We start from the raw sequence: 16,020 nt of genomic DNA, 5'->3' as shown, positions 1-16,020 counted from the left end.
ATTAGCAGTATTTTAGACCGATTTTTAAGTATCTGGAGAATTGTGTTTTAGTTATATCATTTCATTATTGTTTACTGTATGATTACTATTATTATCACTCTTAGTTTATTATTATATTTTCGGTTTATTTTCTATTATCTTGTAAGCCCTTATAGCTGTTTCATTGGTTGTCCCAGGGTATACTTGTTATTGTTAGCGTAATTCTAATCATTATAAGTGGTACATCAGGACAAGGCTACATCGGTCTGTCACTTGTCCAGTATGCTTTTGGACAAACCTGCGATCTGTTTGTTTTTATGTTGCCTCTCTGTATTGTGTGGTACTCCTGACTAATAGCTAATAAATGGAATTTATTATTGTTAATATTATTTCTCCCTGATTGAGAGTTCCACCTCGTGACGGGTATTGCTACCATGTACACAGGGTAGTTGTTATGTCTGGTGTTGCTGTTGGTCGAGGAACTCTGACTATCCTACAGGTGTTCGCTGGGAGACCTATTGCTGCTAGGCTGTTATGTAGGGTCTTTGGCACCATACCTGTGGTTGACACGATGATCTGTAAGAACAAATTTCTTACACTTATCCTAGCGAATGTTATGTTATAAATATTATAACATAAAAAAAAAAAGATGTAAATAGTAAATAATATTATTTACATAGGATGATTTTCAACCAGATTTCGATCGCTCTGTACCATACAGTCAAGTAGGGGAGGATTAACGTAACAACGGGGGGTAGCAGGACGGTACACAAGACAATGGGAGCACTGGAACACTAGTACAAAGGGAGCACCGCAAGGCCAGTTCATGGTCGCATAAACAGAAAGTGAGCAGCTCTTTGGAAGAAAGAACAAGGGAACCGACTCCCCCTTGTGGAGAGGAAGATTTTAAGAACTAGGAGGGTGAAGAAAACCCTGGATGCGATATACACTATGTAGAAATGGCTGCCGCTATTTGAAACAGACCGACTCCTTGAGCACTTACTGATTTCAAGGAGCGGTAGAGAAGAAACAGAGTGGACTAATGGCGGTAAGTGAATCGGGAATGATCACAAGGAAATATCTAGAAATTGCTAGACGCCCTGTAGTTCATCGAAGTTGATGAAAATTTCGTAAACAGGAAGTTACCCCAGGAGAGGGAGGGCCAAGAAAAAACGGAAGAAGTGGGAGAGAGCGAATGAGAATAATGAGATGATGGAGAACGAACGACGATTGGATTAAAATAGAATGAGCGGCTGAAACAAAAGGCAGATGCAAGACAGGGAAGAGAAGAGTTTTTATTGGGAGAGTTGAAGGTTTTTGTGGGAGAGTTGTGAGTTTTGGCAGTGTGGAAGTTTGGAGAGTTCCCGTGGAGATGCCTGAGTGATGTGCGGCTGGAAAGAAATCCCGAGAAGTGCCGGGAGAATCGCCAGAAAGTAGCGGCCAGAGTAATGAGTTGTGGGAGATGCTGTTTAAGAGTTGTTGAAATAGGAAGGAGATAATCCTTGAAAGATGGAAACACCTATGCTGGAGCTGAGTAAAAAAGGATCGAAAAGCCTCACCATAGAACGATAAGGAAGAGCTACATAGCCAGGCTTCTTAATAAAGCAGTAAGAAGAGTCCTGATAATCCTATTATGCTTCCCAGTTTCGTCGAACTGATCAGACGCCCAAAAAAAAAGCAGGCCGGAGCAACTTATTTAATAGCCGTATGGAAAGAAGAGCGAGTTCCTGAACGTAGGAGAATCCCTGTAGAAGAGCAGCAGTTCCTTTGCCGATGAAAAATTCCAGTTGGAGCCTGATGATGCCCTATGCTGTTGATGATGAGTCGCCCCTGAACTGAGAAAAGGTAGTGTAAAGAGTGATTCCCTAAGTTAATATGTAAGTACGAGATAATAATTTTAAGCTAGATTTGAAGAGAAGGACTTTAGAAAAATGTTTATTTAGTTGATAGTAGATTTGAAGAGAAGGACTTTAGAAAAATGTTTATTTAGTTGATAGTAGATTTGAAGAGAAGGACTTTAGAAAAATGTTTATTTAGTTGATAGTAGATTTGGGATTGATTAGTATAAAAAGGAAGAAAAGGGTTCATAGATGTATGTACTTCATCTCAAGGATAAGTTAAAGCAAGGAAGATTTAGATACATGTACTTGAGACTGGTATGTTCTAAGTTACGATGTAAAGGTGTTCTATGTACTTGAAACGTTACAAGATATTAAGATTGAATTATTTTGGAAGGGATAAATTAATGAAAGATTATAGCGGGGATTTATAAATCTAGGACAATGTCCATAGAGGTGTTAAGCCCACTGAGGTAATTCCAGTTGGAAAGTTTAACTGTTAGAAAGTAAAAATAATGTTATGAGATGTAACCTAAACCAGAAGGAGAAAAAGCAGAAAGACACCAAGAGACATATTATATCATTTGCTATTAATTTTACATCTTAACACACATATAATGCCAGTTATTAACATTATACCAATTGATGTTGTATGATGCAATTCTTTAATGTATATACTGTGAAATAAACAAATTTGTATATGTTTATCATGTGTAGTATTGAGTCATTCTGAATACTCAGCCAGTCCAGAGGAGACATACACGAACTATTATTCCCCCAGAATCTGTGATCTTCTGTGCAGTATACAAGTCAGGTGTTAACGTGGAGGGGAGGTAAATTAAGGGGGAAATTTAATTGAGAAATACACAATTAAAAGAGGTGGGTCTGGAAGGATAACATGATTTATGATTACAGAAATAAATAAAAAAAAATAATAATAATAATAAAAGAAGAAAATATTATCCCCCCAGAATCTACACTAATTACACCCCCCCACAGATCGTTACTTGTTGCATATGCCACATTTCTTTGATCTCCTGTCTTAGGTTCGTGTTCTTCCTGATTTTTTCCCTATCGGTTTTCTGCAGGTTGCCAGTGTTGGGTATGTCAATCAGATAAGTAGCCTTTTCCTTTTTGTCCAAAAGGGTTATGTCCGGTCTGTTCTGCGGGATTGTCCTATCCGTTATTATGGCGCGGTCCCAGTACAGCTTGTGGGTTCGGGTCTCTGGTACTGCCTGGGGTTCGTACTTGTAGTACGGTACACTTTCTTCGATCAACTGGTATTTCCTTGCTAGCTATTATTATTAGCAGGACGGAGTGTGTCATAGCACTAAAGGGAACGGAGATGGGAGAAACCCCTGGTGCCGTCAGACAACTAACAGCATTAAAGGGAGGCCAAAACACTGGAAATGAGTGGAAGGGCATCAGTGTTAAAGCAACCTGTAACCAGATAATTTTTGTAGGTTAGTGTCGTTATTCACATCATTCGCAGTTATGAAAACGAAAAACTAGCTTATTTCTGATAAGTGGAGGTAACTTTTGTTTTTATTATAAAATTTAGGTTTTGGGTTGAATAATCTGCCCTTTTTCAATAGGATTTGTGTAATTGATCTCATTGCTTATGATTTTTTGATTTAATTTTTTAAAACTGATTCTTCCATTATAGTGTCAGACAACGTTAACTACAAAATTGCATTTTTGTTTTGAGACAACTTTAGTTTAACTTTATACAAATAACAATGCATGTCATGTCATAGAAATGTATTTCTCTAGTAGTTTACAAGTTATCTTGAGCTATAAGCACATTTCTGGTAAATCAAGAAAATGTCAAATGAGTTTTTCTTAGTTAATTACAAAAACGTTTACTACAAAATGATTTTGTAGTTAACGTTGTCTGACACTAAACCCTCGACTCAACTTGTTTCAGTTGGCTGGTTTTTAAAAAAAAAAAAAAAAAAATTGTTTATACTCCGGCACGACAACCAAGTCAGTAGAGTTTACAATAAATCGTCAATACAAATATTTATCGTATTTAGTAGTCACGGGTTTGAACCCCGGTCCACTCAAGGAATGCGTACAATCCACTCTCGCTCCTGACCACTGGGCTACGTCAGGCCTAGAATGGATTTTTTTTCTGTCCTTCCACTTGACATAAACAAAAAACCTGGCCAATACTGTATAACTGCAGCTGTGCCAACTCCTATATCTTCGTGTTTGGAATATATACACTTGGCTAGTGTTGAGAGGTTGTACAGGGATACCTGTATGCCGAGTGGTCAAGAGCGGGAGTGCAGTAGCACACGCTCTTTGAGTAGACCGGGGTTCAAGCCCCTGACTACTGAATACGGTCGATCTGCCAACCCGCACTGGACCAGCGTGGCAGATTATGGTCCATTTCCCTCAGCATGAATTGTTGAGGAGGCTTCCATCCTGCAGTGGGTTGATAATGACTGCACTTTACTTTTTTACCTGTATGTCAAGGCATTTGGCCAGGTAGCTGCAAGTATTATGTCTGCCCTGAAGAGAACTTTTATTATTGATTACTTTCAGTAAAAGATAATAATACAAATACAGTAATGAGGGTTTTTTTTTTTTTTTTTATGTTACTAGAAGTCACGTCGCAAATGATTTTCTACTACACAGCTTGACACTAATATTTTATAAAATTAATTTTTTTTGGCATGCCTAAGAATTACATATTACATTGATATCGAATACACATGTATATTAATTATAATAAATCATGCTTCCATTTTATTGTAATTCTCACTATCTCTTTTTTGAGAAATAGCATGCAATTTGGCGCTTTACAAGTACCGAAATCTTTAAACTTGATCCTGTTTGCTTCATATATAGGGTGGTCATAAAGTCCTGCACCGGTTTTAAAATCTACTAACTAAAGTTATACAAATGGTAGAACCATTTAGTAAAAATTATATGAAAGTTCAAGTCTCAAAGTTTTATTCAGTTCATTTGTGCAGTTTATCACAGTTCAACATGGCCGCCATTATGACAAACCATAAATTGTGGTTCGTCATTAATTGATCCAATTTCTTTAAAATTTTTCATTCACCTGCTTATTGACTTTCTATGGGGTGCATCTCTTTTTTATAATGAACAGTGAACTTGCTTCTCACAACTTATTGATTTAAACTCTGCAAGCCAAAGCACGCAGTTTTTTCTTCAATTGTCGCCATTTGGGGTCATTCTGTATCTGCAAATAAGAGAAATTGATAAAAAAAATATATAAATACAACAAAAGAAAAATCACATTTACATGGTGAAATTATTATATAAAAAAACTTGTAAGACTGGAACTTTCATGTAATTTTTACTAAATGGTTCTATCATTTTTATAACTTTAGTTATTAAATTTTAAAACCGGTGCAAGACTTTGAGCACCCTGTATGTTATTGATCATTATAAGATGTGCGAGTTCCCTCGCTTGAAAAGGGAGAAGGGGGGAAAAAAGAAAAAAAAAAAAACGATAAGCCGAGGTCATTGAAAATGCTTTTGGTTATCTGTGTTTGCTCTTGAATTTGTGCTAACGGAGGTTGTATTTTGACCCGAAGCATTTGCTTCGCTCAAAGGATAATAAATCCACTTATATCGTAGCAGTAAAATTTGCATTAAATTAAAGAAAGGGATTTGATTAATTATTCGCGTAGTACGCTATATACAAAAACATAAATTAAAAATTGTAAAGCGAGAAAATAAAAAATTGTTGACGGATGAACCCGAAGGACAAATAGTCAGTTGTCGTGCTGTGTGAGTAATGGCAACATTTGAAGGAGTTTGGTTTACAGCCAAATGAAAGCGTAAAGAATATCTGCGAAACCATGTTCTCCAGAAGTAAGAATAAACTAGAAGCTAAGGACATATCGGCTCCTCTGAAACTTTTGCCTCTTCAGTCAAGTCCTTTGTACCGGCGAAGAAAATCGGGACAGGTTTTAAGCAACGATGCTAACGAACAAGAAAAGTTGTCTGCCCCAGGTGTTAGGGGAATGGCCGATGAAGAACATGACTACGACGAACCTATAATGCCGCCTCCATTACCTCCGAAGCGAAATTCAAAGAATCAGTCTCCGAATACTTGTTCTTCACCCTTTTCACCTGTTGGAAATCAGGGCGAACATTTAGAAAATGAAAGGTATGACTGGAATTATTTATTAACACTAAAATGTATTGTGTGTAGTAGCAATATTGAGCAACATTCTTTCCGGTTTCATCAAATAACGAAAGGAAACCTGTTTACTTTTAAATATCGTTCAAGTAGTCTTCATAGCACTTTTTTCCAGTTCCCCTCCCTCCCCCCAGAGAAATTTAATTAGGGTTAAACGAGTTGTGTTCTCCCATTAGATGATGGGGATGGTGCAAAGCGAGTATGGAATTCACGTTGATACCAACTGTTGTTTTAAATAGTTGTGCGCACGATTATTTTAAAGTTAAAAGCTCAAAATTTACAATTTAGTTATATTATGTGATAAAGATGACTTCTACGTTATTCAAGCTTTTATTATTTTAAGGCCAGGTTTGTTTTTTTATGAGTTAGGTATTTGCTGTAATGTGTATTTAGTTATTCTAGTGTGTTTACAAATATTTGAAGGATAATAAAATATGTAGGGATTATTGCTTTTTTTTTTTTTTTGCCTTCTTCCATCTTTTAGAGTTAGTATTATGTGCAGTGTTTATGTGTACTATATTAGGAATAATTCTAATATAGTATACAAATTCTTGCTTGACGATAATTGTTCCAACACGGTCCACTTATTTTTCTGTTCTTCAGCCCTTATTACGTCTTCTGTGAAGTTAATATATTTGCATTAATAAGTTGAAAACACATGTTAGGCAGATTGTGCTGACTGTGAGATCAGTATTATGTGAAAATAATTATTACTAATGAAGTTTTGAAATTTATAGATTTAATTAAGAGTGGTTAGGCCTAGAATCTAAAATGTTATGTAATAACCTTTTTTTTTTATGATCCAGTGTGATTCAAAGTTAATAATGAAACGTTTTCATTTTGAGTTTTATTTTTGAATAGGATAACATTATCAGTTCCATAAAGAATAAAAAAAAAAAAAAAAATCTCACATTGACAAAATCACACCACTTCCTGTAGCTTTGTGTGTGGAAAACATTTTTTTTTTTTTAAATGGAACTAATTTCCTAGAATTCCCAACTCTGAAGAGCTCTTTGGTGAAATAATATTATCAAGTTTGAGGAAAAGTCATTGCAAAAAAAAAAAAATAACTTTTTTAAAGCTATTTTAATTATATGAAGTATTTTTCATAACCAGTTTTATATGTAGACATTTTTATGTTTTATCCAAAAATGTTTTGGCTGTAGCTGTAACATTTTTCCACTTGAATTTTGGAATGTCTTCACCAATCCACTTTTGTTTACAGAATTCTTCACTTTCATTAGCTCTTTGGAATTGCTGTTGTAATTTGTAGTGTAGTAATGTTTCAATACATTTTTAAAGATAAAATCCAATACCTTGCTGTTCAAGGTATTGGATTTTATTAAAATTTTAATTTATTCAATATATATCGATTTAATTTATTCAAAATATATATTTTGATCATAATGTGTATTAAAGTTCCAGTGATATACATTGACCAGGTTGCAATTAAAACACTATCAATTGCTATTCCTACAAAATGACTTCAGAATAAAGTTACCATTACATATCTACAAACTCTGGAATTGAAACATTGGTCACTAATTCTATTTTAATGTGCTGTCTAGTTCCATTTTATCATTAAAATAGATTAAATTATTATCTACAATTTTTTTTCTTTAGTAGCGTATTGTCAGAATATACACATTCTCTTAATTACAGGGTGATTCAAAAAATAAGTAAAATAAAAAAACAGAAATTATGTTACTCTTTATTATTTTTGGCACATACACAGATAGACAGAATGCAAAAGCTTATGCCCTCCTTACACTATATGGCTAATACTAATATTTCCTATAAACCAGGGTTCACACTAAGCTGCATGACCACTCAGTGGTTTTGGAAGTACTGCACACCCACTACATTCTGGGGCGCCTCCGTAGCCACGTGGGAAGGAGCAGCAGTGCGTAGCACACGCTTCTTGATTAGACCGGGGTTCAAGCCCGTCACCATCAAATACGGAGGATGCGGAAAGATCAGGGAATGACCACCGCATATCCCGGAGCAATATGGCCTTAGTTGCTAATGCTCCTAAAAAAAAAAAAAAAAAAAAAAACAAATAACAATAACTACATTCTGGAATGTAGATGAACATGGCTGCACCTGGGTCCAGCCTGCCAAGGACTCCTCATGAAAGTTTCATATATTTCTATTACTGGAATATAAATTATGCTTTTTGTGTGTTAATTTTGAGAAACCTTGCCCTACACAAAACTCCAACTTCTTGAATATCCACCACCAATTCCTTAAATGCTGATCTCCAGGTAATTTTCCATTGGAACAAAAATAACTTAGTTAATTTCAATCTTACTAAAACTCATTCCTGTCTCATATCTTGCAAAAAAGTCTACTGCTCCTGTTATCTTCAATAACCTTAATTTCCAGATAAGATCACATACCTGTATTAGGGATTACCCTGACTTATAATCTCACTTGACATAAGCATATCACAAATATTTCTTTCTCAGTATCCAAAAAACAGGGTTTTCTTTTTCACTCTCGGCATTACTTTTCTTCTAAATAACTACTTACTCTGTACAAATCTCAAATCAAACCTACCATTGAGTATTGTTCCCACATCTGTGGGTTGTGCCCACAAAATCTCTCTTGGACTTTTGGACTCCATTCAAAAGAGGGCAGTCTGGTTAATTGCCTCTCTCTTAAAGTCTCTTCATTCTCTGTCTCATGGACATTGTTTCTGCTGCATGCCTTTTCTATAGATACTTCCACATGCACTATTCTTCTGAATTGGCATGTGTAATTCTCTCCACTCTCTCTTCAAAACCATTCTGAACACATGCTGTAGCTAGTTGGCATCTATTTACTATCAAACTTCAAACTCACCAAACCAGCCTTTCTTCTTCCTTGTTTATCCCTTCAACCTCTGCTTTTTTGGAACTACCTTCCTTCAGACGTATTTCCTAAAAATTACAATCCACAGAAATTAAAGTATAATATCAACATGTATCTTCAGTCTTCTCAACTGCCAACCATACACAGTACTAAGTACTGTAGGTTCTAATACCGTCTGTGTTTGAGGTTTTCATTAAAAAAAAAAATGCTTTGTGTTAGGAACCATATATGCGGGAAGAATCATAGCACAAAACAATTCAAATTATTTTCCATGTACGTTCTATTCCTCACCATTAATAAATCAAATTATTTTATCTTATTGTAAAAAAAAAAAATCTAAATCAAAATTCATCTACCTTGAGTAGTAATGTAATTAAAAAGAATGATTCTTTCATATACAAATTTTGTGTATGGGTTTTATTTACTTGTTTTTCAGTTTCAGATAAAATGAATTAATTTTCTTTGTAAATTTTTGAATAAAAATCAAAGGTGAACATTTTGTTTTATATATAGTGACTTTTCTGTATATAATTTTACTTCCTAGTGTGTGTGTGTGTGTATATAAAACATTTGAAATACGCCAATAAAATTGTATTTTTACTGTTAAAGGAAAACAAAATAAAAACTGTGAAAATATTTAATAAAGAGACAGAAGGAAAGATCTGTGTATATATTCTATCCTTAGTTTTATAAATTTGTGCCTAATAAGTCAATAATCTTCAATAATTTTATTTTAAAGCCAAACAGGTTAATAAATAAACAAAATTTATGTTACTGGAAATAAGCAGTATCCTGGTCGCTGAGGGATAGTCTTGATTTGAAACTCCCAAATCGAAACTTCCTCAAACTTGAGTGCTTTTACATAACTGCTAATGTTGCTATGTCATTTGAGGATTAATTTCCAAATGCTCACTCTATAGCTTATAAAATTAATTTGTTTAAACTGTCAAGAATGGGTTTTGTAACACTAATTTTATATTTGTAAAATCTACTTAATTCATTAGTTGTCTGTGATTAAATTTTTCTGTAAAATTAAAATTAAATCTATTTTAAATTTATTTGCCAATTCATTATGTAAAAATCATAATAACAACCATTCATTATTTCTGTATGGTGACCAGCCACACAAAAAGGTGCGGTAAGAGTACAAAACATTACTCATTCCACACATTGAGGAAAAATATTGGAGGGAACTATGCTGTGGACCCTACAGTCCCTCAGTAATAAATTCATGTGAGTCACATGGTAGACATTCATTAGTTAATATTTTCTGGGCCTTTGCTAGTGTCTGTGGTAATTGATGATTTGGTGTTTGAGTTTTGGAATGTCTATTGGCAATGATAGCTCAAATGTGGACTCCTTCACATAACCCTACAAAAAAAAAAAAAAAAAGAAAAGGAAAAAAAAAAAAAGATTTTGAAGGTACATTGCTTCCAGATATCTACTTTATTACTGCATAGTCTTCTATGAAATAATGCGTGTACTCATTCTTTCTTCTGAAATTGCTCTGTCTCGGAAGAATTCATTTAGATCTTAAATTTCTAGCAAAAATCCTCTGGTGGGGGGGGGGCATGAATTTCCTGAAATACTTGAAAAGTTCTCACTTTCACATACCGCAAAGGAACATCTTGCATCTCACTTCTTTCCTACCTGACCTTCCCATACAGACATTGGAAAATACTGCTCACTTAAGACTATCCAGTGCTGCCAGCAAGTTCAGCATAGGCTGTTTTGAATAATATTTATAAAAGTAAGTCATTCAGTTTACCAGTGCATCAGATACTGTTGTAGTCTTGTTTTTTTTTTTTTTTTTTTTTTTCCCTCCCTCCCTCTCTCTCTCTCCTTTTCTTTTCCCTCATTTTTATCCCAGTAAAACATATAGATTTTATCTTTATTTATTGTTATTGGGTTCCTTAGTGATTTATTATTATTGTATATGCATTGTAAATGGATCCTTTGCTGTGTATGATTTTTTCCTATATAATATTGGTGTAAATACACCATAGTTAACCCATAAATTTGAACTATGTAAATAGTGTAGAAGTCATCGTTTTAATTGTATCTCATATTGTGATTGCCTTTACAATGAGATAGCGGTATTGCACTACTTCAAATAAATAATGCTTCTCTAGTAGAGAAGACTACTGTTATTTTCAGAGGATACCACCACCCAGACGATCGTTTCGAAGCTATTGGGCTTCATCATCAGTGGGCGGGCAAGTACCCTGGTAATGCAACATGCCATCACAGTTGTGAAGTTATATCCACAATATTGTGGATATAACTTCACACTACTTTACAATACTATACTACTTTACATTAACCCATACAATTTATGGGTTAACTATGGTGTATTTACACCGATATTATATAGTTAATTACCAAAACCCATAGAGGATGGGATGAGATAACATGTCTACTTTATCAATAGTGCTATTGAGAAATTGGGCACATCATGTGGGTAAGAATATGTCAGTAGTGCTATTCTTATAAATATGAGACATTCTTATAAATTCATTTGAAAGTGTAAAAGTCACCAGTTTGCTAGATTGTCAGTTGAGTAGAAATATTTATGTGAGCTAGGGAAAAAGAAATACTTTTACTCTACCTTTTCAAATCACTAATAAATTTAAAAACATTTAAGCATTCTCTTTTATGATTGTGGATTGGCAAATTTTTATTCTTTTAGTATTGAAAAATATTATTAATGTTTTATGTTTATTATCACTATTTTATTTTATTTATTTATTTTTTTTTTTGTTCTTCCTTTCCTTAAATAAGATATTGCTTTTTCCAAGAAATGTCACCTTTGAAATGACAGAGATCAGTTCAATCCATGTTTCATTCATGTATTCCCCCCCCCCCAAGTGGTTGCATATTGAGAGCTAGATATGGATGAGAAAATATGATTCATGTTGCATGTTATGCAATAGCAGTCACAGCTAATTTTCTACTGTTACGGTTAACTGTGGTTTTTAGGCTGTAGAAAATACATTTGATGATTAGAATATGAATTATGTAGGTTAAATATGTGAATTTTCTGCAACCCTTCTAATGTTTTTTTTTTTTTTTTTTAAACTTTGAGACAAAGTACGTTTTTCCTAGAAATGAGAAAATAATTTAATTAGCTTTTTAAATTTATAATTTTGTCTACAGTACAGCACTTATTGGATTTTTTTTTTTATTAGTAGCACAGAGAAGTTTTCAGCCATGTCTCTTGGTACAATGTTCTGTTCTCGTTGTGGTGAAGGATTTGAAGCTCATGAGAAGATTGTTAATTCACATGGAGAAGTTTGGCATCGGCAGTGTTTCGTGTAAGAAAGAAACTTAACTTGTGAATTGGCTTAGTGATAACTTAATCATTAACTTAATAACAAATAACCTAACTAAAATGCACTGAGGTTTATCTTGCTTATTTTTCTGTTTAGGCTCTTTGTTGTTTGGACCTGTTTTGTCTTATTTGGGCTGAAATTTGAAATTTAACATTAAAATTGGACTGAAATTTTTTTAAAATTTAATATTAACATTTGAAGTTGAATTTATTATTATTAGCCATAAGGTGCAAGGAAGCCTAGCTTTAAATATACAATTGTCTGTGGTGTTTTTTTTTTTTTTTTTCCTTCAGTTCTATAGCTCTATATTCATTCAAAGTACACTGAAGTTTTTAGACTAAATTTTAACAAACATTTTTTAACTTCAGATTCAAAACTTTTAGCCCAAATGCAATGAAAAAGGTCCAGATGACAAATAAATAGGCTAAACCTAAAAACAGGCAACTGGACCCTGGTGCATTTTAATTTAAGTACCCTGCATATACAGTATAATTCATTAAGAACTAACCTTAGTATGGTTTGCAGAAGTTTACTTAATTTTAATGTTCTTCATTTCCTTAGCAGTTGCCTTTATCAGCTAACTGTAATAGCAGAAGGCTATCACAGTTAGCTGATAAAGTTGTAGATTATTTTCCACTGAAACAAAGAGTAACTGCTGCATAGAGAAGATTTCAGGAATTTTTTTTTTGAAACTCATTGGGCACCTTTAAGTAAAAACAATACTTGGTTTATCCCAGCAGTTTGAAGAGGAAGGCTATATAAAGGAATGGAAATGACCTTGCCCAGCTAGTGTTCATTCTCCAGAAAACCTTAAATCCCTCAGAGTTGCAGTGCAGCATAGTCCGGGAGAGTCAGCAAGAAAAGCAGCCTGTGAACTTGGAATATCTTAGCATTCTATTAGTGAATGCTTCAATTGAATTTGAAATGGTTCCCATACAAGATTAGTGTTTTGTAAACTTTCCAAAAAACGATAAGCAGAGAGTTTCCCTCTCTCCACCCATTGTAGCAATGGATAGAGCGGAGAAATGCAGTATTATACAGTGCCTGGTTTTCAGATGAAGCTCATGCTTCCTGTGGACACCTGCACACCCAATGATATATCGTCATACCATCACAGCAAGTATATTTAGCCACCTGTGAGTACAAACTTTAACCCATATGGCATTTTTTTTTGTGGATTTTCATGATAGGAAACCTGCTGCACTTGTGAATTTAACTGCTTAGTTGTTTTTCAAAATTGACAAAGTATGTTGTTGCGTCATCACAAACATTGATATATGCCATCAGGAACTTGTTCATCAAAATTGAGGACGTGGAACTTGTGATAAAATAAGAATGTTTCCAAGAATTTGAACTTGGAAATTCGTAATATATACAACAGTTAATGAATAAATGAATTTCTTAGGAAATGTTTAAGTGCATCAACATTTTGTATGCCAATCTGTATATTTAAATACTCATCTGTCTGTATTAAATTATGTATAATATCAGCATCAACAATATCAAAAAGTCTCTGTTCTTGTTTTTTTGCCCCATTGTCTGCTTAGGCTGTTATACACCAATTCTAATGTAATCTAGTTCATAGTTCAGTTTGTTGTGTCGATTTACCGATTTGCATGTTGTATGTGCTGAAAAATCTGAATAACTCACGGCAAAAAAGCCATATTCCCTCCGCCTGAGATTGCACAACTACAATCTCATTTGAAGGGGCATTTGGTGAAGCCCGGATTTGAATCCAGACCTTTTCAAGCGAGTGACTAGTGTTGAAGCCACTTTGTTGCCATGGAGGACACTCTAACTTATGTGTTTTTGGAAAATAAGTGCAAGTTATAAATAGCATCTAATCCAGGTGAAGAACTATTTACAAAAAACGTTAAAAATGACTTTATCCTTTAATACTGATAATATTGCAGATTCCTTGTGGCAAAGAATTCACAAAAGTTTTACAGAAAGATTTACCTAGGTTTTTTTTTTTTCCCATAAAAACTTGATCTTTTGTTACAATCCTTAAACTGAATGCTTGTGATTGATTTTGACACATTTTGCATGTTGAAACCAATTAAGTAATAACTTTTTTTTTTGGCTTGTGACATGACATGTTCTCTTCAAACAGCCATTTACCAAAGCTCGCTCTCTCTCTCTCTCTCTCTCTCTCTCTCTCTCTCTCTCTCTCTCTCTCTCTCTCACACACACACACATACACACACACACACACACACACACACACACACACACACACACACACACACACACACACACACACACACACAGAGATTTGGTCTTCCTTACCTCGGAAATGGTTTTTGACATTGATATTTCTCAAATAATTTGTGCCACTAAAACATTCTGCTTTTTCTCTTCATTATAGAATGTAACTTACTTGCCCTGAATTACTTTTGACCATTGTTTGGCAGTCCTTGTTTAATGCACCATGGTAGGCATAATTGACTTTCTCTGAATTTTGAAATGACTTCTGTTTCTGTATATGGCATTTCATGTTGTCTGCTGCAATAAGCCAATAACAAATTGTTGCTGGTACAGTGCTTTGACATTGTCTTTAACTATTCTGAGTCACTTGATGGCTCAAGAATCTTATTTTGTGTCACAATGTCACAATGATCAGTGAGATGCTTTTAAATATCAGTCCTACCCACTTGCCAAAAAATTCACCATTTTGTGATATTTTGTACTAAATTCTTTGTTATATGAACATAATGAGCTACTTGCTTTCATAAACAAAGTTGTGACTTCAACACATTTTTTTATAACAAATTGATTTTCTACCCATGACTGCACTGTTTGAGTGCTATTAATAGGGATAGGTAATGAGATGTAATCTCATCATATTTGCAGGCAATGAAAAAGTTCACAAAATTTGTAGAGACATATAAAGAGATTTCTAAGAATTATAATTTGAAAAATAATAAATACCATAATAAAATTCAATAAAATGATATGTTTGGAACTTATGCTAATTTTTTTTTTTGTTGCACATAAGCAAAAGCATTGATAGTTTACATAATTATGTAGAATATATGAAAAACAGTATGAAAATATGTAGAATGTATGAAAAACAATATGAAAAATATGTAGAATGTATGAAAAACTCTACAAACAGAAATTTTTTTCTAATGAAAGCTCAAAGATACTAGCTGTTCCATAAATATCACTTCATTCTAATTATAAAAAAAATTATTTTTGACAAGGAATATTTTTATTTACTTATATTCTTGATTTTTCATTTCTAATAACCATATTAATTGTTCTAGGTGTTGTCAATGTTTCCGCCCATTTCCTGATGGCATTTTTTATGAGGTGAGTTTATTTTGCCATACCATATTAAGTTAAAGCAACTTTCACAAGGCATTGAAAATCTTTCTGATTCGTGAATGGAGGATGAGTCCCAGGATATATGAGAGAGAGAGAGAGAGAGAGAGAGAGAGAGAGAGAGAGACTGAGACTTTTTTTGGTAAAAAAAAAAGTGTATATTGAAAGATTGGGCAAATAACCATATGACTTTTGCTACAGCTTGTTCTGTTTTCATGAATATATGCTTTAATGGAAAAAAAGCCATGACTTCTGTTTTTGACATGCAATTATCACCGTACACCCCAAATTTTATTTTTCATCACTTTTTTTCCCCAAACACAAAAGATAATTTGAACCTAAAATAGTTTATAAATATTTTTCAAAAATTATAAAAATATTAAAATTACCTTTATTTGTAATAATGTAGCATTGGATTTCATGTATGTTTTAAAAATCATTCTCGAAATGAACACACTAGTCAGACTTTTGTGGATTTATTGGATGATTGTTTTCTGCAGCAGCATGT

The 16,020-nt window shown here is 33.7% G+C and overlaps 1 protein-coding gene across 5 annotated transcripts in view; it reads left to right on the top strand.

The window, feature by feature from the left end:
• Positions 1 to 16,020, top strand: part of stck (LIM zinc finger domain containing stck) — a 144,709-nt gene that overhangs the window by 98,993 nt on the left and 29,696 nt on the right. For 2 of the 5 annotated variants that reach the window (XM_090386567.1, XM_090386572.1), the window contains exons 2-3: positions 12,045 to 12,167; positions 15,455 to 15,500. In XM_090386567.1, coding sequence (XP_090242693.1) covers positions 12,064 to 12,167; positions 15,455 to 15,500 — 150 coding nt within the window. In that variant the 5' untranslated portion in view covers positions 12,045 to 12,063. Of the gene's footprint in view, positions 1 to 5,585; positions 5,968 to 12,041; positions 12,168 to 15,454; positions 15,501 to 16,020 lie in introns of those variants that run through there. The other 3 variants (XM_090386550.1, XM_090386540.1, XM_090386558.1) reach the window with 3 other exon arrangements.

This window comes from Mastigoproctus giganteus, chromosome 1 (genome assembly GCF_048544385.1).
Source record: "Mastigoproctus giganteus isolate SK-2022 chromosome 1, ASM4854438v1, whole genome shotgun sequence".
NCBI classification, from domain to species: Eukaryota; Metazoa; Arthropoda; class Arachnida; order Uropygi; family Thelyphonidae; genus Mastigoproctus; species Mastigoproctus giganteus.
The sequence above is the reverse complement of the archived record's forward strand: the minus strand, read 5'-3'. Positions and strand labels throughout refer to the sequence as shown.